The 22,167-nt window shown below is 44.9% G+C and overlaps 1 protein-coding gene across 2 annotated transcripts in view; it reads left to right on the top strand.

The window, feature by feature from the left end:
* INTS8 (integrator complex subunit 8) overlaps nucleotides 1–22,167 on the top strand; it is a 72,135-nt gene that overhangs the window by 41,610 nt on the left and 8,358 nt on the right. The window contains exons 14-21 of one of the 2 annotated variants that reach the window (XM_038744946.1): nucleotides 514–624; nucleotides 2,880–3,081; nucleotides 4,590–4,711; nucleotides 8,658–8,842; nucleotides 11,574–11,607; nucleotides 13,545–13,595; nucleotides 13,680–13,741; nucleotides 18,379–18,497. In XM_038744946.1, the coding sequence (XP_038600874.1) occupies nucleotides 514–624; nucleotides 2,880–3,081; nucleotides 4,590–4,711; nucleotides 8,658–8,842; nucleotides 11,574–11,607; nucleotides 13,545–13,595; nucleotides 13,680–13,741; nucleotides 18,379–18,497 (886 nt within the window). Of the gene's footprint in view, nucleotides 1–513; nucleotides 625–2,879; nucleotides 3,082–4,589; nucleotides 4,712–8,657; nucleotides 8,843–11,573; nucleotides 11,608–13,544; nucleotides 13,602–13,679; nucleotides 13,742–18,378; nucleotides 18,498–22,167 lie in introns of both variants that reach the window. The other variant, XM_038744945.1, reaches the window with a different exon arrangement.

Below are 22,167 nucleotides of genomic sequence, written 5' to 3'. Positions count from 1 at the left end.
TTGTTACTATGTTTGGTTTTGTTCTCTGTCTCCCCCTTTTAGACTGTGAGCCCACCGTTGGGTAGGGACTGTCTCTATATGTTGCCAACTTGTACTTCCCAAGCGCTTAGTCCAGTGCTCTGCACACAGTAAGCGCTCAATAAATACGATTGATTGATTGATTCTAATCCCAGCTCCACCACTTGTCTGCTGTGTGACCTTGGGCAAGTCACTTAACTTCTCTGGGCCTCAGTTACCTCCTCTGTAAAATGGGGATTAAGAGTGTAAGCCCCATTTGGGACAGGGACTGTGTCCAACCTGATCTACTCGAGCGCTTAGAACAGTGCTTGGCATGAAGTAAGCGCTTAAGTACCATAATCATTAATTTCTACTATTATCACCGAACATGTTTAAATTTTCCTGGAGGTTGCCTCTCGCCAGCTCTAACCTAGAATTTGTCATTTGTTTCTCGCACTTGGCTATTTTGTAGAGACTTTGCAAAAACAAGTGTGCCCTTTATGTTTTTCCTCCTAGTGGGAAGTGCCGGCAGTTTACAGTAATGTCATTTTAGGAATCAAAGACAGTTTGACACGAGATCTGGTTTACATCCTTATGGCAAAGGGCTTGCACTGCAGCATTGTCAAGGTAAGTCAGATCATCCTTAAACGGGCCAAATTAATGGTCCCCTTGGGTAGCGGTCCGTTTTACAGTGCCACCGTAGATCTAGGGTCACGGAGTGGAGGTGGGTTGGAGGGGGATAAGCGATCGTGTCCTTCGTCATGGGGACGGAGCTTAGAAGGGCACTGAATTGGAAGCAGCGATTGCAGTGCACCGGAGCCCGGGCAGCTATGCCCAGGGAAGGCATTTCCAGCGCGATTTCCACAACCAACCCGAAAACGTCCCCCTCAACCCAACAGTCCGGCAGCTAGAAACTTCCACTTCATCTGATCTGTCGCTACATTTTGAGTCCAGGGTGGTCCAGTACTTAGAAGATTTAAAGTAGCGTTTTAACTCAGTCGATAGCATTGATTTCACTCTAAGGATTTTTCATTCCCCTTACATTGTTTTTGTTTTTAAAGATTAGTGCCTCATCTCTTCTCCCTATTTTTTTTTTAAAATACATCTACTCATGATAAAATGCTTTATTGAAATTTTCTCTGAAGATGACATTTTAGCCTGGAAACAGCAGAAAAAAGGAAACCTATACCTGGGTGTGCAGAGTTGTTTTTAAAATCTTGGAAATGAATATTGCATAGCTGTAGCCAAATAAAATATGTCCTTAAAATGCCTGGTTCACGTGTTGCGTTCATCTGTTGTGCAGAAATACAGTTTTTAGTCTCAGCCCTTTTTCAGCTCTTAACTTAAGAAACTCGATTACACAATACAACTGTTTAATAGTATTTAAAAAGTATTGTACTCTTCCAAGTGCTCAGTATACAGGGTTAATAATAATAATGGTGGCATTTATTACTATTACTATGTGCAAAGCACTGTTCTAAGCACTGGGGAGCTTACAAGGTGATGAGGTTGTCCCACGGGGGGCTCACAGTCCTAATCCCCATTTTACAGATGAGGGAACTGAAGCACAGAGAGGTGAAGTGACTTGCCTAAAGTCACACAGCTGACAGTTGGCGGAGCCGGGATTTGAACCCATGAACTCTGACTCCAAAGCCCGGGCTCTTTCCACGGAGCCATGCCGCGTCTCCACATAGTAAGCGCTCAGTGAATGCTATTGATGGTTTCCATTTTAATGCAAGCGCAATGAGGAAATGCTTTTCTGGGGTACTTAAGTGAAACAAGGAAAGTTCATGTGCTCTAAAAGTTTCTGAGATTTCTGATTTTAACTTTTATGAGCAGAACAAATCCTGTTCTGACTTGGTGTTTAAGTGGTATTTCAAGTCAGAGTTCACAGGCCTGAGTTTTTTGGTCCTATCCCGAGTCACGCATTGCCATCTTATTTTCAGTTTTATTATGCTTTACTCTTTCTGCGTTTTTTCAGGCCTGGTGGCAGAGTAATTGTTGAGGGTGAATCTCTGGCTCTGTTACTGTTGCTTCAAGTCCAACCAGGATGAAAGCCAAGGGTAAGCAGTGTGGCCTGGTGGAAAGACCATGGGCCTTGGAGTCAGAAGACCTGAGTTCTAATCCCGGCTCAACCTCGTGTCTGCTGAGTGACTTTGGGCACGTCCTTTAACTTCTCTGTGCCTCAGTTCCCTCATCTGTAAAATGGGATTTAAGACTCTGAGCCCCACATGGGACATGGACCGTGTCCAGCCTGATTAGATAAGCAGCATGGCTCAGTCGAAAGAGCATGGGCTTGGAGGTCATGGGTTCTAATCCCAATTCCGCCACTTGTCAGCTGGGTGATTTTGGGCAAGTCACTTCATTTCTCTGTGCCTCAGTTCCCCTGTAAAATGGGGATTAAGACTGTGAGCCCCATGTGGGACAACCTTGATTACCTTGTATCCCCCCAGTGCTTAGAACAGTGCTTGGCACATAGTAAGCGCTTAACAAATACCATTATTATTATTATTATTATTATTATTATTATTATTATTATCTTGTATCTACCCCAGGACCTTATATAGTGCCTGACACAGTGCTTTACAAATTAAAAAAAATTTAAAATAAAAAAAAATAGCTTATAATAAGATCTCTTCCAGTATATCTCCCAGGTCTTTCACCATTACTTCCTTCCCACTGTTACAGGTCTTGTTGATGAGATTCCAATGGGATATATTGTATTTTCTTGTTAGGCCGCTGGATTTCTGTATAGATTGCTTCAGGTATTGAAATATCTAGGATTGGTTCACTAATTATCCGGGGAACACAGCTTATGTCGTGGATTTAGAACTTGCGACCGAAGTGACAGTGAATGTGTAATTGGTCATTTTTTCCCACAGGACTTTATCCACGCTAAACAGCTATTTGCTGCTTGCCTGGAGCTGGTGACGGAATTCTCTCCCAAGTTACGGCAGGTCATGCTGAATGAGATGCTGCTGCTGGACATTCACACCCATGAAGCCGGACCGGGGCAATCAGGGGACCGTCCTCCTTCTGACCTTATCAGTAGAGTCCGAGGCTATCTGGAAATGAGGCTTCCCGGTAAGAATTCTTTTCACATCAAACCTAAAAACATCCGGGGCAATCGAAAGACGTGCCTCTCCCTTAAGGGAAAAGGCACAAATCTGCCGACCGTGGGTGTCTTTTAGAAAAACATTCTCCCACATTTTGAAGGTGGGGTTGGTTTACATGACCTGATCAGGATCAACCTGATCACCTTGTGACCTCCCCAGCGCTTAGAACAGTGCTTTGCACATAGTAAGCGCTTAATAAATGCCATCATTATTGTTATTATTATGAGGTACACAAAGTCTTTAAAATAACTAATCATGATTACGATGGTGTCTGATAAACGCCCAAACGCTTATGTGCCAAGCACTGTACTCAGCACTGGGGTGAATACAAGGTGATCAGGTCAGACACAGTCCCTGTCCTACATGTGGAAAGAGCCCGGGCTTTGGAGTCAGAGGTCATGGGTTCAAATGCCGACTCTGTCAATTGTCAGCTGTGTGACTTTGGGCAAGTCACTTCACTTCTCTGGGCCTCAGTTCCCTCATCTGTAAAATGGGGATTAAGACTGTGAGCCCCCTGTGGGACAACCTGATCACCTTGTAACCTTCCCAGCGCTCAGAACAGTGCTTTGCACATAGTAAGCACTTAATAAATGCTATTATTATTATTATTATTACATAGGGCTCACAGTGTAAAGGGGAGAGAAACTGGGCATTTCACTCCCATTTTACAGATGAGGAAACTGATGCACAGAGAAGTAATAATAATAATGATGATGGCATTTGTTAAGCGCTTACTATATGCAAAGCACTGTTCTAAGCTCTGGGGAGGATACAAGGTGATCAGGTTGTCCCATGTCGGGCTCACAGTCTTAATCCCCATTTTACAGATGAGGTAACGGGGGCACAGAGAAGTGAAGCGACTTGCCCAAAGTCACGCAGCTGACAATTGGCGGGGCTGGGATTTGAACCCATGACCTCTGACTCCCAAGCCCGGGCTCTTTCCATTGAGCCACACTGCTTACCTGAGGCCACAGAGCAGACAGATGACAGAACTAGGATTCGAATCCAGGTCTCTTGGGCTCCCAGGACTGTGTTGTTTGCACTAGGCCACAGTGTCTCTCTAGAACACGGGAGACTTGAACTCAGTTATGAGCCTGCGCATAGTAAACCGTTAATGGGAAAATAATAATAATAACGGCATTTATTAAGCGCTTACTATATGCAGTAAGCAGAAATGATGACACATTTCGTTGAAAGTACCCAGGAATACACAAATCATATCAGAACCTTTTTAAGAATTTTACTATGTGTTCTGATTTGAAGTTTGTGGGGAATTAAAAGGGCAAAATCATGAAGAATCACCAGACTTTCAAGAGAATTTGGAGTAGCAGTTTATGTTGCTGGAGACTCGGGGATTTCAGACTAAATGAGCCAAGTGAAAATTCCGTTATATTCAAGGTAGATTATAAACATAGGCAAAGTCCTCCCACTTCTAATGTAACAGCATTTATACTAACAAATTTCCTTTCCTTTTAGATATTCCTCTCCGACAAGTTGTAGCAGAGGAGTGTGTTGCTTTCCTGTTAAATTGGCGGGAAAATGAATACCTTACTCTGCAAGTTCCGGCATTTTTGCTTCAGAGTAACCCCTATGTGAAGGTAATGGAGAGGGTTCGTTTGAAATAGTTGTAGGGGGGATAGGGTCAGTACACCTGCCTCTTTAGGCAGTACTTCAAAAATGTATTATCTTTCATCGTCATCTTCATCCGTGGTATTTATTGAGTGCTTTCTGTGTGCAGGGAACTGTATTACGCACTCGGGGAGAGTTCGAAGCAACAGAGTTGGTAGATAAGTTTCCTGCCACGTTGGGTAGGGATTGTCTCTATTTGTTGCCGAATTGTACTTTCCAAGCACTTAGTACAGTGCTGTGCACATAGTAAGTACTCAATAAATATGATTGAATGAATGAACGAGCTTACAGTCAAGAGGAAGAGGCAGATATTTTCTTTCCATTATATCATACGGTTTTCTTGTTTAATAAAAACTAGTAATCCAAAAGAGTGTACGGCACTTTTGACAAATCTGAATGAGTAAAGACTAGGGTAAAGCAAAAGGCTGTGGCAACTCTAGCCATCTCTCTCTGTTGCATTGGGACCATCTGCAGTTCTTATTATTACTAATCATTGTGGTAAATACTGTGTGCCAGACATTGTACTAAGTGCTGGGGTAGATAGAAGCAAACCAGATAGGAGACTGTCCCTGTCTCACGAGTGGCTCGCGGTCTCAATCCCCGTCTGACAGGTGAGGTAACTCATGCACAGAGAAGTGAAGTGACTTGCCCAAGGTCACACAGCAGACAATCGTATTAATTAATTAATCATATTTATTGAGCGCTTACTGTGTGCAGAGCACTGTACTGAGCGCTAAGCAGACAAGTGGCGGAGCCAGGATTGGGACCCTGACCTTGTCATGTAAGCATTTCCTAGGCCTGTGCTCTATCCACTCCGCCATGCAGCTTCTGCTTCATCTTTTGTGAAGTCGGGGAGAAGGACATCACTGAGGGTTCTCAGCCCTAAATCCCGACCAAAAGAGCTTTGCAGTTATTTTAGGGGTGCCCAGACCCCAGTCACCCTTCGCTGGGCCCTAAAGCCTTCCAGTTCTTCCGATCTCCTAACCCAGGTTTGGGGACCTTTTGGGCTCAGCGCTCCCCAAAGCCCCGCACCCTTTTCGCAGGCACCGGCCTTTGACCGAAGCCCAGGCATCTCCCCGAAGGCGAAGGAGACGAGGATCAGCCTCCCTCCCTCTCCCCCTTGTCCCCACCATCATCATCAGTCGTATTTATTGAGCGCTTACTGTGTGCAGAGCACTGTACTAAGCGCTTGGGAAGGACAAGTTGGCAACATATAGAGACGGTCCCGACCCACCTCCCACATCCTCAGGGAGCCATCAGGAAGCTTTGCGGTTAAAGCGCTTCTTCCTCTTCCTGCAGCTCCAAGGCCACGTAGCTCCCCAGCGTGCAGAGCTCCTCTTCCAGCTCCTACCACAGTCAGACATCAAGATCTGAGGTCTCAGAAATGTTCACTGGTGTCTTAAGTGGGTAACAATGAAAACGGTTCCTTTTTAAACTGCCTTTCCCTAGATCAGTCAACAAATGGTATTTTTGAGCACTTCCTGTGCAGAGCACTAGACAAAGCATTTGGGAGAGTACAATATATCAATAGACACATTCCCGTGATGAGTTTACCAGCTTATCCCCCTGGACTTTGTAGTGTTGCCTGTAGGCATTCCAGCACCTTCCTTTCTTCCAGCGCTTAGAACAGTGCTTTGCATCATCAATCGTATTTCCTATTTGCTATTGTACTGTTATGTATGTACTATTTGCACATAGTAAGCACTTAATAAATGCTATTATTTATTTATTTTGGATTGCCCAATCAATCAGTCGTATTTACTGAGCGCTTACTGTGTGCAGAGCACTGTACTAAGCACTTGGGAAGTACAAGTGGGCAACATATAGAGACTAGTCCCTACCCAACAGTGCCCAAGTTTCTCTCCCCCTCTCCAAGTCTGTTAATTCTCTTATACATTCCCCAAGATTTAACAGTGTTCTCCCCACAGTGCCGATTTGTACTTCCCAAGCGTTTAGTACAGTGCTCTGCACACAGTAAATGCTCAATAAATACGATTGAATGAATGAATTGGTGCTCAATAAATAGAGACTATTGAGTGGTAAGTGACCGATAAGTGCTGCGGATAGGCGAGAACGTCTCTCCCAACTCAGTTATATTGTCCTCTCCCGAGTGCTTAGTACAGTCCTCTGCACCCAGTAAGCGCTTAATAAATTCAGTTGATTGCTGGAAAAAAACGACAGCGGCACTAAAGACGGGGGTGGGTTAGTGCAGCTGAGGTGTTCTGACTTAATTGGGAGAGGCCTCCTGGAAAAAACAGGGTTCTCGGCTGGGTGTGAAGGTGGGGAGAGCTATGATGGAGTGGATTTAATAATAGTAATAATAATAATAATAATAATAATGGCATTTGTTAACCTGTAACTTCCTTCTATGATATTCCAGGTCAGTTTTCTAACCAACCAGGCCTATCATTTTTTTCCACCACTGTCATTAATATTGAAAAATACAGGAGCATGCTTCCAGCCATGAGTAGTTTACAGAATTTTTCTTTTAAAATTTTATTTTATTACTACATTTTTTGCCACAGAAGAAGGTGCTAAAGCAGTCTAGTCCCAAATATTCTAGACTGTGAGCCCACTGTTGGGTAGGGACCGTCTCTATATGTTGCCATATTGTACTTCCCAAGCGCTTAGTACGGTGCTCTGCACACAGCGCTCAGTAAATATGATTGATTGATTAAGCACTTACTATGCGCAAAGCAGTGTTCTAAGCGCTGGGGAGGTAACAAGGTGATCAGGTTGTCCCACGGGGGGCTCACAGTTGTAATCCCCATTTTACAGATGAGGTAACCGAGGCCCAGAGAAGTGAAGTGACTTGCCCAAAGTCACACAGCTGAGAAGTGTGAAGCAGCATGGCTCAGTGGAAAGAGCCTGGGCTTTGGAGTCAGAGGTCGTGGGTTCAAATTCTGGCTCCACCAATTGCTAGCTGTGTGCCTTTGGGCAAGCCACTTCACTTCTCTGGGCCTCAGTGACCTCATCTGTACAATGGGGATTAAGACTGTGAGCCCCCCGTGGGATAACCTGATCACCTTGTAACCTCCCCAGCACTTAGAACAGTGCTTTGCACATAGTAAGCGCTTAATAAATGCTATCATTATTATTATTAAGTGGCGGAGCTGTGATTAGTGACTTTGGGCAGTCACTTAATTTCTCTGTGCCTCAATTACCTCATCTGTAAAATGGGGGATTAAGACTGTGAGCCCCCTGTGGGACAACTTGATCACCTTGTAACCTCCCAAGTGCTTAGAACAGTGCTTTGCACATAGTAAGCGCTTAATAAATGCCATTATTATTATTAGAACCCACGACCTCTGACTCCCAAGCCCGGGCTCTTGTCACTAAACCACGCTGCCCTGGGCTCTAATCCCGGCTCTGCCATTTGTCTGCTGTGCGAGCGTGGGCGAGTCACTTGACTTCTCTGAGCCTCAGTTCCCTCATCTGGCAAGTGGCGACTGGAACTGAGCCCCATGTGGGCCAGGGACTGTGGTCAACCTGATTAGCTTGCATCATCATCATCATCAGTCATATTTATTGAGCACTTACTGTGTGCAAAGCACTGTACTAAGCGCTTGGGAAGTACAAATTGGCAACATATAGAGACAGTCCCTACCCAACAGTGGGCTCACAGTCTAAAAGGGGGAGACAAAACCAAACATACTAACAAAATAAAATGAATAGAATAGATATGTACAAGTTAAATAAATAGAGTAATAAAATTGTACAAACATATATGCATATATACAGGTGCTGTGAGGAAGGGAAGGAGGTAAGATGAGGGGATGGAGAGGGGGATGATACATCTACCCCAGTGCGCAATACAGTGCCTGACACATAGTTTGTGCTCGACAAAAAAAACCACACTTGAATTCAGTTCTATTATGACTCTTGTGAACTTCATTTTGTTTTGCTCTCTTAAAGCTGGGACAACTTTTGGCAGCTACTTGCAAAGAACTTCCAGGCCCTAAAGAAAGCAGACGAACAGCTAAGGATCTCTGGGAAGTGGTTGTCCAGATCTGCAGTGTGTCCAGCCAACACAAACGGGGAAATGATGGCAGAATAAGCTTAATAAAGCAGAGAGATTCGACATTGGGGATTATGTACAGGTGTGTTGGCCTTGATTTCTTTTTTTTTATTCGGTAATCTGACCATCAGTTTTTGACCTTGTTCCTATTTAAGTTAGCTAGCCTAAGAACAGTCAGGACACCAGGGATGTAGGCAGGGAATGTGTCTGTTGTTAAATTGTACTCTCCCAAGCGCTTAGTACAGTGCTGTGCATACAGTACGTGTTCAATAAATACAGTTAACCTACTGACTGACTGTATTAACTGAGGAGAAATGTTAGGCCTCAAGCATCTTCCAGTGTGAGAGTGAGGCGGCCCTTCTGTCATTTCTTCTTGAATCTTCCATGGATCAGCAGAACAGATATTGATTGGCGTGAAAGTCCTGCCGCATAGTAGCCAAGAGCACATGACGGTAGATGAATCAATCAGAAGCCTCCAGGGCATTATTGTTGCAAAAAAAAAGAGAATTCCTGTGTTATTCCACATTTGTAAGCTCATTATGGGCAGGGGACGTGTCTGCTAATTCTGTTGTACTCTCCCAAGTGCTTAGTAAAGTGCTCTGCGCATAGTAAGTGCTCAGTAAATACCACTGACTGATTGTAGGTAGAATTTTATTAAGGTTGTTCCTATCAGTATTCAGCCACACCGGTGAATGCAATGCACATTACACGTTCTGGCAAGAACAGGCCTCCAATATGGAAATAGGCGTGGATGATACCAGTGAAATCCCTACTCCTTGAGGGTCCTGGAACACTACCAAAAGCCACAAGGCGAAGGACAGAAATAATGATGAATCTCTCTCCCTGTTGGTCAGAGGAAGGGGAGAGAGAGAGGCGGAATCCAAGAGAAGAGGAAGGAGAGAGAGCTAGAGAGAGACAAAAAGGACCAAAACAGAAAGGACAGGGAGAATACAGGAGAATGGTAGAACAGGAGAGGAAAAGGAAGGGTAGATAGGGCAATTGCAAGATCAGAATACGAGTGACTCAGCGGGATAAGGATAATGGGAACAGGGAAAGATTGGACAATAAAGTGTCGGGCAAAAAGTAGAAAAATGAGGAAAGGCAGAAGAGAGGCCTAGAGTTTGAAAGACTGGGATAGAGAGGGGCAGATACTGGAGCAGTAAAATGGGTAGAGAAACTCCTCTCCCTGACTTTCCTCTCCCTGTAGACAGCACTACCATCCTTTCTGCCTCACAAGCCCATGACCTGAGCATTATGCTTGACTCATCTCTTTCACTCAAACCACACGTTCAGTCTGTCATGAACTCCCGTCGGTTTTACCTTCACTGCATCTCTAAAATCGGCCCTTTCCTCTCCAGCCGAACTGCTGTCCTGATCCCAGCACTTACCAGTCCCACCTTGACTACTGCATCAGCCTCCTCTCTGACCTCCCTGCCTCCATTCTCCCCTTCTCCAGTCCACACTTCACTCCCTGCCAGAATCATTTTTCTGAAAAACCATTCAGTCCATAGTTCCCCACTCCTCAAGAACCTCCAGCCATTGATCTCCCAGCTTCACGTCAAACTCTTTTTCTTCGGCTTTAAGGCATTCAGTCAGCCCTCTCCCTCCGACCTAACCTCACTGATCTACAATCCCACTTACAGACTCCGCTCCTCTGGCACCACCCTACTCGCTGTACCTCCGTCTCCTGCCCTCCTGTCGCTGACGTCTTGCCCACATCTCCTCCCTTTGGCCTGTAACTCTTTCCCGCTTCATATCCTACAGTCCACACCACTCCCCTCACCTTCCAAACCTTCCTAAAATCACACTTCTTCCAAGAAGCTTTCCCTGACTAAGCCCCCATCTCCCTAGCCCCAAAGCACCAGTGCCCATGTCCTTATACTTTACTATTTCCCCTGTCTTTTACTTATTTCAAAGTCTGTCTCCCCCTTAGACTGTACCCTGTGGGCAGGCTTTGTGTCTACTTTGTGGTATTGTATTTTCCAAGAGCTTAGTGCAGTGTTCTGCACAGCGTCAGTGCTCAATAAATACCATTAATTGATAACCAAAAAAAACTGAGGGCTATGAGGAGAGTGGCAGGCAGAATTGAGAATAACAATAATAATTATGTGCCAAGCGCCATTCTAAGCTCCAGGGTAGATGCAAGGTAATCAGTTTGTTCCACGTGGGGCTCATTCATCCACTCATTCATTCAATCATTTATTGAGCACTTACTGTGTGCAGAGCACTGTACTAAGCGCTTGGAGAGTACAATTCAGCAACGGAGACCTCATCCCTACCCAACAACGGGCTCACAGTCTAGAGTCCCCATTTTACCGATGATGTAACTGAGGCACAGAGATATTAAGTGGCTCGCCCAAGGTCATACGGCAGAAAGTAGCCAAGCCAGGAGCCGAGAAGGGTGATGGAGGAAATTCCGAGATAAGAGGACAGGATAAAAGAGAAGAAAAAGTGCAGCATCTTTAAGTGATTAGCAGGAATGCTTTTTCTATTTTATTTTTTTTAAATATATGTATGTTACGTCATTGTATGTTTATGTCTGTAGCCTTCCTGCTTTTAGACGTGGCTCGAGGGCAGCTTGTGTGCTCTCGGGTACTTCAGGTTGAATGTAATGTGGTAGACTTTTAAGAATGCCTAGGTTTATACCTGAGGATCTAGCTATTAATTAAAAAGGCACACAGATGCCTTCTGCCTAGTGCCAGGCAGAAAACCTCTTTTATATGCACATCTACAAATTATTTCATTGATTTTTGTCAGAATCGTCAAATATCGAATAACGGACATTAAATTTTCTTTTGTTCTTTATCATGTAGGAGTGAGCTGCTCTCTTTCATCAAAAAACTGCGGGTAGGTTTCATAAGAAAACTGCTGTAACTTGCCCACTGACTTGGAAAATGGTCATAAATCCCGAAAACGACATCTGAATTCCACCTTAAAATTTGAAGTTACTAGTAAGTGTGGAATTGGGGCACAGAACTCGGCGGGTACCTCCCTCCCTGGGGAGAAACTTTAAAGTAGGCACCTTTAGGACCTTGGCACGTAGACACAGGCGATCCTTGACCCCCCGGAGCCTGCCGGATCGTAGAGTCTGCTAGCCAGTTTCCAGCATAGGTGCATCATCATCAATCGTATTTATTGAGCGATTACTATGTGCAGAGCACTGTACTAAGTGCTTGGGAAGTACAAATTGGCAACATATAGAGACAGTTCCTAACCAACAGTGGGCTCACAGTCTAAAAGGTGCAAAGAGTTGTCCTTTTCCCTCTCCGTTCTGGAGTTTCATGTGGTCCTAGGTCCTGTGTCACCCCTCCAGGAACCTCGTCCCTATCGTGTTTCCCTTCCCGCTCTACCCGTGTCCACTTATGCCTCAGTTTATGTGGCAGTCCCGCCACAGGAAAAAAACCCTGGGTGGAGGAGGAGGAGGAATGTCTCCAAAGGCAGTGTAAAACTCTTCCTCCCTCCCCCTTTGGCCTTCAGTGTGGTTTAGTGTCTGGACTGTGAGCCCACTGTTGGGTAGGGACTGTCTCTATATGTTGCCAACTTGTACTTCCCAAGCGCTTAGTACAGTGCTCTGCACACAGTAAGCACTCAATAAATACGATTGATGATGATGGAGCACAGGCCTGGGAGTTAGGAGGACCTGGGTCTAATCCTGGCTCTGCCACATAATAGTAATAATAATAATGGTATTTGTTAAGCGCTTACTACGTGCCAAGCACTATTCCAAGCACTGGGGTAGATGCATGGTAATTGGGTTGTCCCACGTGGGGCTCGCAGTCTTCATCCCCACTTTACAGATGAGATAACTGAGGCACAGAGAAGTGAAGTGACTCGCCCAAAGTCACACAGCTGATATGTGGCGGAGCCGGGATTAGAACCCACAACCTCTTTCCACTAAGCCACACTACTTCTGTGGTGCGACCTTGGGCAAGTCACTTCACTTCTCTGTGCCTCAGTTACCTCATCTGGAAAATGGGGTTTAAAGCTGTGAGGCCCCCCCCACCCCCACCCCGTGGGACAACCTGATTACCTTGTAAGCTCCCCAGTGCTTAGAACAGTGCTTGGCACATAGTAAGCGCTTAACAAGTACCATTAAATTATATCGTCATTCCTGGCAATTGGCCTTCCCAGACTGAGCCCCTTCCTTCCTCTCCCCCTCGTCCCCCTCTCCATCCCCCCATCTTACCTCCTTCCCTTCCCCACAGCACCTGTATATATGTATATATGTTTGTACATATTTATTACTCTATTTTACTTGTACATATCTATTCTATTAATTTTATTTTGTTAGTATGTTTGGTTTTGTTCTCTGTCTCCCCCTTTTAGACTGTGAGCCCACTGTTGGGTAGGGACTGTCTCTATATGTTGCCAATTTGTACTTCCCAAGCAATTAGTACAGTGCTCTGCACATAGTAAGCGCTCAATAAATACGATTGATGATGATGATGATGTCCTGGCAAAGGCCTGACAATGGCCCGCTGGGCAGGAAAGTTGGCAGGGCCCCCTCTCTGAGCTGGTCCACCTTTCCAGGTTTGGAAGAAGTGCTAATTCCCTCTGACCTGCTCAAGTTCACTCCCCTTCATGAGATTCCTGGCAACTCCGGAATCGCAGCTCTGTCCCAGCCTCTTCGCCCACCTTTAAAGGAAAATAAACATCCGCTTAGCACCCTCTAAAATTTAGTCTCCCGCAAGGATTTGGAATAGTTGCACAATGGTTGCCTCCGAAAGTGGAGAGTAAAGGTGGATTATGTAACCCTTGTTTCTTTCTGTTTGCTTCCTTTCCAGGAGCCATTGGTTTTGACTACTATATTATCTTTATTTGTGAAACTGCACAATGTACGGGTTAGTACTTATCACATTGTCTCCTCTTTCCATTTTGGAAAGAAATTTCTTATCGATTGGCTTTTTTTTCCCTCCCAGGAGGACATCGTGAACGATATTACCGCAGAACACATGTCTATTTGGCCATCCTCCATTCCCAAGTAAGAAATCCGTTATGGAATATCTACTCTGAAGTTATTTCTAATATTCGCAGCCAGTAAAATCAACCAAATCTTAGTCACGGCGCTTAAAGCAAATCTTATTCTCTTAACAACTCCTGTTACAATTGCTCATTTAACCCAAAATATGGATAATTGTACTATGTGATCAGAGAGGGAACCAGGAATTTGTCATAAATCCTCATCAGCAGTATATATCGAGCGCCAATTGTGTGCAAAAGACTGTAGTTTAACATTTGGAAGAGTTCAGGAGAAGGAAAAGACCAGATTTCCTCCCTTTACCATCTTACTAGCTATGAGTAATAATAATAATAATGATGGTATTTGTTAAATGCTATGTGCAAAGCACTGTTCTAAGTGCTGGGGGCGGGGGGAATACAAGGTGATCAGGTTGGCCCATGTGGGGCTCACAGTCTTAATCCCCGTTTTACAGATGAGGTAAATGAGGCTCAGAGAAGTTAAGTGACTTGCCCAAGGTCACACAGCAGACATGTGTAGTAATATGTGCTTCGTGGATGCAGAGACTGCAGTGATGCAGAGATGCAGTGACTTTGGGCAAGTCACTTCACTTCTCTGTGCCTCAGTTACATCATCTGTAAAATGGGGGTGAAGACTGTGAGCCCCCCATGAGACAACCTGATCACCTTGTAACCTCCCCAGCGCTTAGAGCAGTGCTTTGCGCATAGTAAGCGCTTAATAAATGCCATCAAAAAAAAAAGAAAGAGAAGGCCAGGAAAGTGGGAGGGGAGAGTCTATGTTGGCATCTGAAGGAAATGAGCCGTGGGAAGTAGTGTTTCTGCTGTGCCTCCGAAGGCAACGGGCTTGGGAAGCTGGCGTTCTCCAGGAAGGCTGAGGGGAAGTGGGGTGAACTCTCAGGAAAGGACCTGGGGACCATGTGCCCACAGAGAATTTGGGCTAAGGAAGATTAGAAATGGGCTCAGGGAGCAGGGACCTTTGTGTTCAAGTTAAAAAGTACCAGTAGATCAGGGAAGACGATTACCTTGGATCTAGCCTAATAATAATAATAATGGCATTTATTAAGCGCTTATTATGTGCAAAGCACTGTTCTAAGCGCTGGGGAGGTTACAAGGTGATCAGGTTGTCCCACAAGGGGCTTACAGCCTTAATCCCCACTTTACAGATGAGGGAACTGAGGCCCAGAGAAGCAAAGTGACTTGCCCAAAGTCACACAGCTGACAAGTGGCGGAGCCGGGATTTGAACCCATGACCCCTGACTCCAAAGCCCGGGCCCTTTCTAAGATTCTCTTTTGTAATTACTGCTGCTGCTGAAACCTTTACCAAAGTCAATACTAGTTATCTGTTTGTAGCCAGTGTGCCTCTGTGTGTATTTTGGGTGTAGTTTGTAATATTGCAGATGCAGGGGCTGGGAGAGGACTTGAATTTGGCATTCCTCCAAAATTTAAAGCCAGTCGAATTTATTGAGCACTTACTGTGTTCAGAGCACTCCTAAGCACTGGAGAGAGTACAGTGCAACAGTATACAGACACATTCCCGGCCCACAACGAGCTTACAGTTTAGAGGGAGAGACAGACATTAATGGAATAAATCAGTTACAGATACGGACATAAATGCTGTGGGACTGGGGTGTGGCGGGGGGAATAAAGGGGAACAAGTCAGGGCAATGCAGAAGGGAATGGGAGAAGAGGAAGGGAGGAGAAGTCCTCTTGGAGGAGATGTACCTTTAATGAGGCTTTGAAGGGGGGGAAGAGTTATTGAGGAGAGAGGCCAGAGGCAGGATGTGGGTGAGGGGTTCCTGGTGAGACAGAGGAGATCGAACCTCGGTAATACTCGATACTCGATTGAGTATCGATACTCGATAACAGTGAAAAGGTTAACATTAGAGGAGCACAGTTTGGGGGCTGAAAGCGCTGGACTGACTAGCTGAACCCAAGCGCTTCTCCAGGGGTTTCAAATCTAACTGTTCAAGAATGGTGGCAGCAAACTCCTGGAGCAAGCTTAGGGAACATTGGTTTGGAGTCCCAAAATATTCCCCAGTTCTGAGTTGCTAGACACTGGGCAGCATGGCATGGTGGATAGAGCACAGTCCTGGGAGTTGGAAGGTCATGGGTTCTAGTCCCAGCTCTGCCACTTGTCTGCTATGTGACCTTGGGAAAGTCACTTCACTTTGCCTCAGTTACCCCATCTGTTGGGACAGGGATTGTGTCCAACCTGATTAACTTGTATCCACCTTGGAGCTTAGAACAGTGCTTGGCACACAGTAAAGGCTGAACGAGTATTATCGTTATCCAGTGCTTAGTATAGTGCATAGCACAGAGTGGGCAATTAACTAGTATTATTTTTATCCAACCTCAGAAGTGGTAATAATACAGAAGAAAGATGGTTTCGTAGAATAAGCCCAACTGTTTAGTGCCTGTAAAGATACCCAAAAAGCCCATTTTACAGTGGCTCTAATAAACTGTAGAAATCCAAGTAAAAGTGCCAGGCTCCCATTTAGAGCACAAAGGTGTGAAGGCGATTGCTACCATAATATATTGGTGGGACAGCATTGTGAAAACATTGTTTTCTAGGCATCAGTGAGAATGCAAAGTGACACCCACAGTCATTCCATTGTGCCACTCTTAAGCACCTTTTTTATGGTATTTGTTAAGTGCTTACTATGTTCCAGGCACTGTACTAAGCACTGGGATAGATACATGTTCATCAGGTTGGACACAGCCTCTGTCCCACATAGCTCTCACAGTCCTAATCCCTATTTTGCAGATGAGGTAAACTCATGGGCAGGAAATGTGTCCGTTTATTGTTACAGCTTACTCTCCCAAGTGCTTAGTACAGTGCTCTGTACACAGTTCTCAATAAATACAATTGGGTGAATGAATGAATGAGGTAACTGAGGCACAGAGAAGCTAGGTGACTTGCCTAAGGTCACGTAGCACACAAGTGGTGAGGTCAGGATTAGGACCCTGGTCTTCTGACTTTCAGGCCTGTATTCTTTCCACTAGGCCACTGATTTCCATACTTTTTCTGTTGCAAATTTTCCTGTGAAGACGAACCAGCATTTTCTCTGTGGTTGAAGAAGCAAACACCTGGCGGAAGGGTCAGCTCAGAGTAGAGCCATTATTTCCTGACAGCCCTCCGTCAGGGACCCAAAAATGAATTCATTCCATTTCCAGAGCATTTTTCAGTGGGCTCTCCATCCGCGTCCATACCAAGCTTTACTTTCAGAATGGCAGAAATGAGGCAGAAATGTGGATTTATTTCATCCATTTAGAAGTAAAATTGGTTGAGGGTTTTGCGTTTCTTGGGTTTGTTGAATTTAACCTTGTTAGCCTCTTGAGAGAGAGACCTGTTTGAACCTTCATTCGAGAAACTGTCTTGTCTCTTCCTAGACCCAATCAATCAATCGTATTTATTGAGCGCTTACTGTGTGCAGAGCACTGTACTAAGCGCTTGGGAAGTACAAATTGGCAACATATAGAGACGGTCCCTACCCAACAGTGGGCTCACAGTCTAAAAGGACCCAATGAGGTAGCCCTTCTGAAAAGCACCCTCAGGAGGTATTCCTCAACTAATCCCCTCACCCCGATGCTCTTCAGCTTTATTACTCGATTTTGATTTCCTTTTTCCCTTTTACATCTTTTTACGTATTTACCATGTGTGTTGATCAGCTCATCACTAGATTGTAAACACACAGAAGGCAGGAACCATATCAGTCAATCATATTTATCAAGCACTTACTGTGAGTAGGCACGCTTCCTGCCCACAAGGAACTTACAGCCTAGAGGGGCAGAACAGTCTAGAAGGAGACCATATCTTTTACGCTTTCATTCAGTCGTATTTATTGAGCGCTTACTGTGTGCGGAGCACTGTGCTAAGCGCTTGGGAAGTACAAGTTGGCAACATAGAGAGATGGTCCCTACCCAACGGCGGGCTCACAGTCTAGAAGGGGGAGACAGACAGGCAGACAACAAAACATTAACAAAATAAAATAAATAGAATAAATATGTACAAGTAAAATAGAGTAATAAATACAGACATAGTACAAGTAAAATAAATAGAGTAATAAATACATACCAGCATATATACAGGTATATATATGCAGGTATGAATATACTTATATTCTCCCAAAGGCCTGTTTAACCCTGTACTATAAAGTAAGCAGTCAGTAAATATTAATGAAGGGTCTCGTCCATGATGGTTTGTGCACTTTTATCGGAATTATAAAATTTAAATCGGTGTAGGCATTTACCTAATTCTCATCTTTATTAAGGTTTCTCTATAGGTGTCTCATATAGGTGTCTCTTTAAGAAGCAGTGTGGCTCAGTGGAAAGAGCCCGGGCTTTGGAGTCAGAGGTCATGGGTTCAAATCCCGGCTCCACCACATGTCTGCTGTGTGACCTTGGGCAAGTCACTTCACTTCTCTGAGCCTCAGTTCCCTCATCTGTAAAATGGGGATGAAAACTGTGAGCCCCCCCGTGGGACAACCTGATCACTTTGTAGCCCCCCCAGTGCTCAGAACAGTGCTTCGCACATAGTAAGCGCTTAACAAATGCCAACATTATTATTATTATTATAAATGTGTGATGAAAAGTAACGTTTGCACGTGCAAAAGAAGTAACTGTAAAATATCCCTTTTTAAGCCTTCAAGCCGTGGATTTTGAAGCTGTTGCCATTACTGTCAAAGAGCTAGTTCGGTATGCACTTACTATAAACGCCAACAACCACTCCTGGCTCATTATCCAGGCAGACATTTATTTTGGTAAGTGAAACATTTACTTGATTCGAGTGTCCTTTGTTTTTTTAAAAATAAAACGTGATTCCTCCCTAAATTAAGACAGTAACTACTAGTGATGGGAGTGCAGATTGATGGTAAAGGAGTAAAGGGAGGGCTGGGGAGTGTATTGTTTTATAGTTCATTCATTCAGTCATATTTATTGAGCGCTTACTGTGTGCAGAGCACTTGTACTAAGCGCTTGGGAAGGACAAGTTGGTGACATATAGAGATGGTCCCTACCCAGCAACGGGCTTACGGTCTAGAAGGGGGAGACTGTCTAGAGTGCATCATTTTCAGCAGAACAAGTGTCATCTAATACTGTAATAAAATTGGTTCAGTATTAATTGCCGTGGTATTAGCATCCTGTAGTCACGCTGCGACCTTGTTATGTATTTCCTCTCATTGTTTCCCACCCACCCCCTCGTTATTATTATAGTTGTATTTGTTCTGCTCTTGTACTGTCCTAACCGCTGGGCTGGATGCAGTAAGTCGGATCAGACACAGTCCCTTCAAGACCTCTCTACTTCTCTCTACAGAGAAGCAGCGGGGCTCAGGGGAAAGGGCACGGGCTTTGGAGTCAGGGGTCATGGGTTCGAATGCCGGCTCCGCCACTTGTCAGCTGTGCGACTTTGGGCAAGTCACTTCGCTTCTCTGGGCCTCAGTTCCCTCATCTGGAAAATGGGGATTAAGGCTGTGAGCCCCCCGTGGGACAACCTGATCAACTTGTAACCTCCCCAGCGCTTAGAATAGTGCTTTGCACATAGTAAGCGCTTAATAAATGCCATTATTATTATTATTACTTAGATGTCCTGCTGACACCTCAGACTTACCATGTCCAAAAGATAACATTTCATATTCCTACCCAAACCCTGTTCTCCCCCTAACTTTTTCCCATCCCTGTAGACAGCACCACCATCCTCCCTGTCTCTTAAGCCTGTAATCTTGTCGTTGTCCTTGACTCATCCCTCTTTGAAGCAGCATGGTGCAGTAGATAGAGCACCCATCTGGGAGTCAGAAGGTCATGGGTTCTAATCCCCGCTCCACCACTTGTCTGCTGGGTGACCTTGGGCAAGTTACTTCACTTCTCTGCCTCAGTTACCTCATCTGTAAATTGGGAATTAAGATGGTGAGCCCCAGGTGGGATGTGTCCAACCTGATTTGCTTGTATCAACCCCAGTGCTTAGTACAGTGCCTGGCATAGAGTATGTGCTTAACAAATACCTGTTGTTGTTGTCATCATCATCATCATCATCATTCAACCCACTTATTCAGTGTCTCCAAGTTCTGTCAGTTCAACCTTCACCCCCTCCTCCCCCTCCCCATCCCCCCCACCTTACCTCCTTCCCCTCCCCACAGCACCTATATATATGTATACACGTTTGTACATGTTTATTACTGTATTTATTGTACTTGTACATATTTATTCTATTTATTTTATTTCGTTAATTTGTTTTGTTCTCTGTCTCCCCCTTCTAGACTGTGAACCCGCTGTTGGGTAGGGACCGTCTCTATATGTTGCCGACTTGTACTTCCCAAGTGCTTAGCCCAGTGCTCTGCACACAGTAAGTGCTCAATAAATACGATTGAATGAATGAATGAATGATAGGATTCACCCTTTCCTCTCCATCCAAACTGCTACCCAAGTTAATCCAAGCACTTATCCTCTCCCTCCTTGTTTACTGCATCGGCCTCCTCTCTGACCTCCCAACGGCCTGTCTCTTCCCACTCCAACCCATACTTCACTCTGCTGCCTGGATCATTATTCTACACACGGTTCAGTCCACGTTTCCCCACACTTCAGGATCCTCCAGTGGTTGCCCATCCACCTGTGCATCAAACAGAAATCCTTACCATCATCTTTAAAACACTCAATCTTGCCCCCTCCTACCTTACCTTGCTGCTTTCCTCTTATAACCCAGCCCACGCATTTCTCTCCTCCAGTGTCAACTCACTCACTGAGCCTTGATCTTGTCTGTCTCGCTGTCAATCTCTCATCCACCTCCTGCCTCCGGCCTGGAGTGCCCTCCCTCTTCATATCCGACGGATGATCATGCTAACCAACTTCAAAAGCTTATTAAAAATGCACGTCCCCCAAGAGGGCTTCCCTAAGCGCTGTTGTTTCCTCTTCTCCCACTCATTTCTGCATCACCCTTTCACTTGGATTTACACCCTTTATTCTCCGCCTCCTCCTCCCCCTCAGGTCCCACAGCACTTCTGTAAAAATCTGTAATTTATTCGTATTAATGTCCGTCTCCCCCTCTAGACTGTAAGCTCATTGTGGGCAGGAAAGGGTCTACTTGTACTCTTTCGTACTTTACTGTGCTCTCCCAAGCACTTAGTGCAGTGCTCTGCACACAGTAAGTACTCAATAAATGCAGTTGATTTCTTCCATACATCAGCTGTTTTTCACTTATTCCGTATTCTCTATCCTCAGTCTTTCAGTTCTTTGCTGTTTCAGATACCTTGGATGCCCCTTCTCCATCTTACTCTCTTTTTCTTTCACTTGTCCTGTTTTTCTTTTTGTCCTCTCATTTTCCTGTCCCGGTGGAGGCCAGGAGTGTATCCACAAAGGCCGAACCCACAATTTTCTAGGCCTGGACCTTATTACTTTCGCATCTAAAATGGCTTTGTTGCATCAGTCAATCCGTGGTATTTATTGAGCGCTTACTGTGTGCAGCGCACCGTACCAAGAGCTTGGGAAGATCCACTGTGACAGAGCAGGTAGAGTTCTGCCACTTGTAATCTCCCAGGGAGTTATTGAATCGGAAATCTGTTGCTGACATGCTGTAGTTGTCACCCTGTCTCCATGGGTCTGCTTGCTGTTTTCCACATACTTAATTCAATCAGTCAATCAATCAATCGTATTTATTGAGCGCTTACTGTGTGCAGAGCACTGTACTAAGCGCTTGGGAAGTACAAGTTGGCAACATATAGAGACAGTCCCTACCCAACAGTGGGCTCGTCAGATTTACTAGCCTGAACTAAGTCAGAATCACGGGATTCTCAACCTTGCCGGATTCACACCCATTCTCCAAGCAGATGTCAGGCAACTCTTGCTGTGACTGTGTTCTAAGTGGTGGCCTGTAATGAGAGATGAACGCTCATTGTCAAATCAGCACAAATATTCCTTACTTGATCGTACATTTCTCTGTGGGAAAGCTCAGGTTGGGTGTTTGACCAATTCATTCAACTTTCAGCAGAAAACCAAACAAAGTCTCACAGTCCTCTTAGTTCAGCAAAGGAAACCTGAATTAATCTGGATTTGCTTTACTTAGTAAATGGTAGGGAGGGCTCAGGCGGCCTCTGAAACTGCTTGGTGAAGTTTGCCAGCCTACTAATAATAATAATAACAATAACAATTATGGTATTTAAGTGCTTATTATATGTCAAACACTGTGCTAAGCACTGGGGTAGGTGCATGCTAATCAGGTCCCACATGGGACTGGGAGTCTAGGAGGGAGAACAGGTATAGAATCCCCCCTGTTACAGGTGAGGAAACTGAGGCACCAGGAAATTAAGTGACTTTCCCGAGGTCACCCAGCAGTCCAGAGGTAGAGCCAAGACCCAGTTCCCCTGACAATTCCCAGACCTGATCACCGCTTTCCATCTCCCAAGTTATACAAGGTCTTCAAACTCAAGAATACGACATTTTCCT

This window comes from Tachyglossus aculeatus, chromosome 4 (genome assembly GCF_015852505.1).
Source record: "Tachyglossus aculeatus isolate mTacAcu1 chromosome 4, mTacAcu1.pri, whole genome shotgun sequence".
NCBI classification, from domain to species: domain Eukaryota; kingdom Metazoa; phylum Chordata; class Mammalia; order Monotremata; family Tachyglossidae; genus Tachyglossus; species Tachyglossus aculeatus.
The sequence above is the reverse complement of the archived record's forward strand: the minus strand, read 5'-3'. Positions and strand labels throughout refer to the sequence as shown.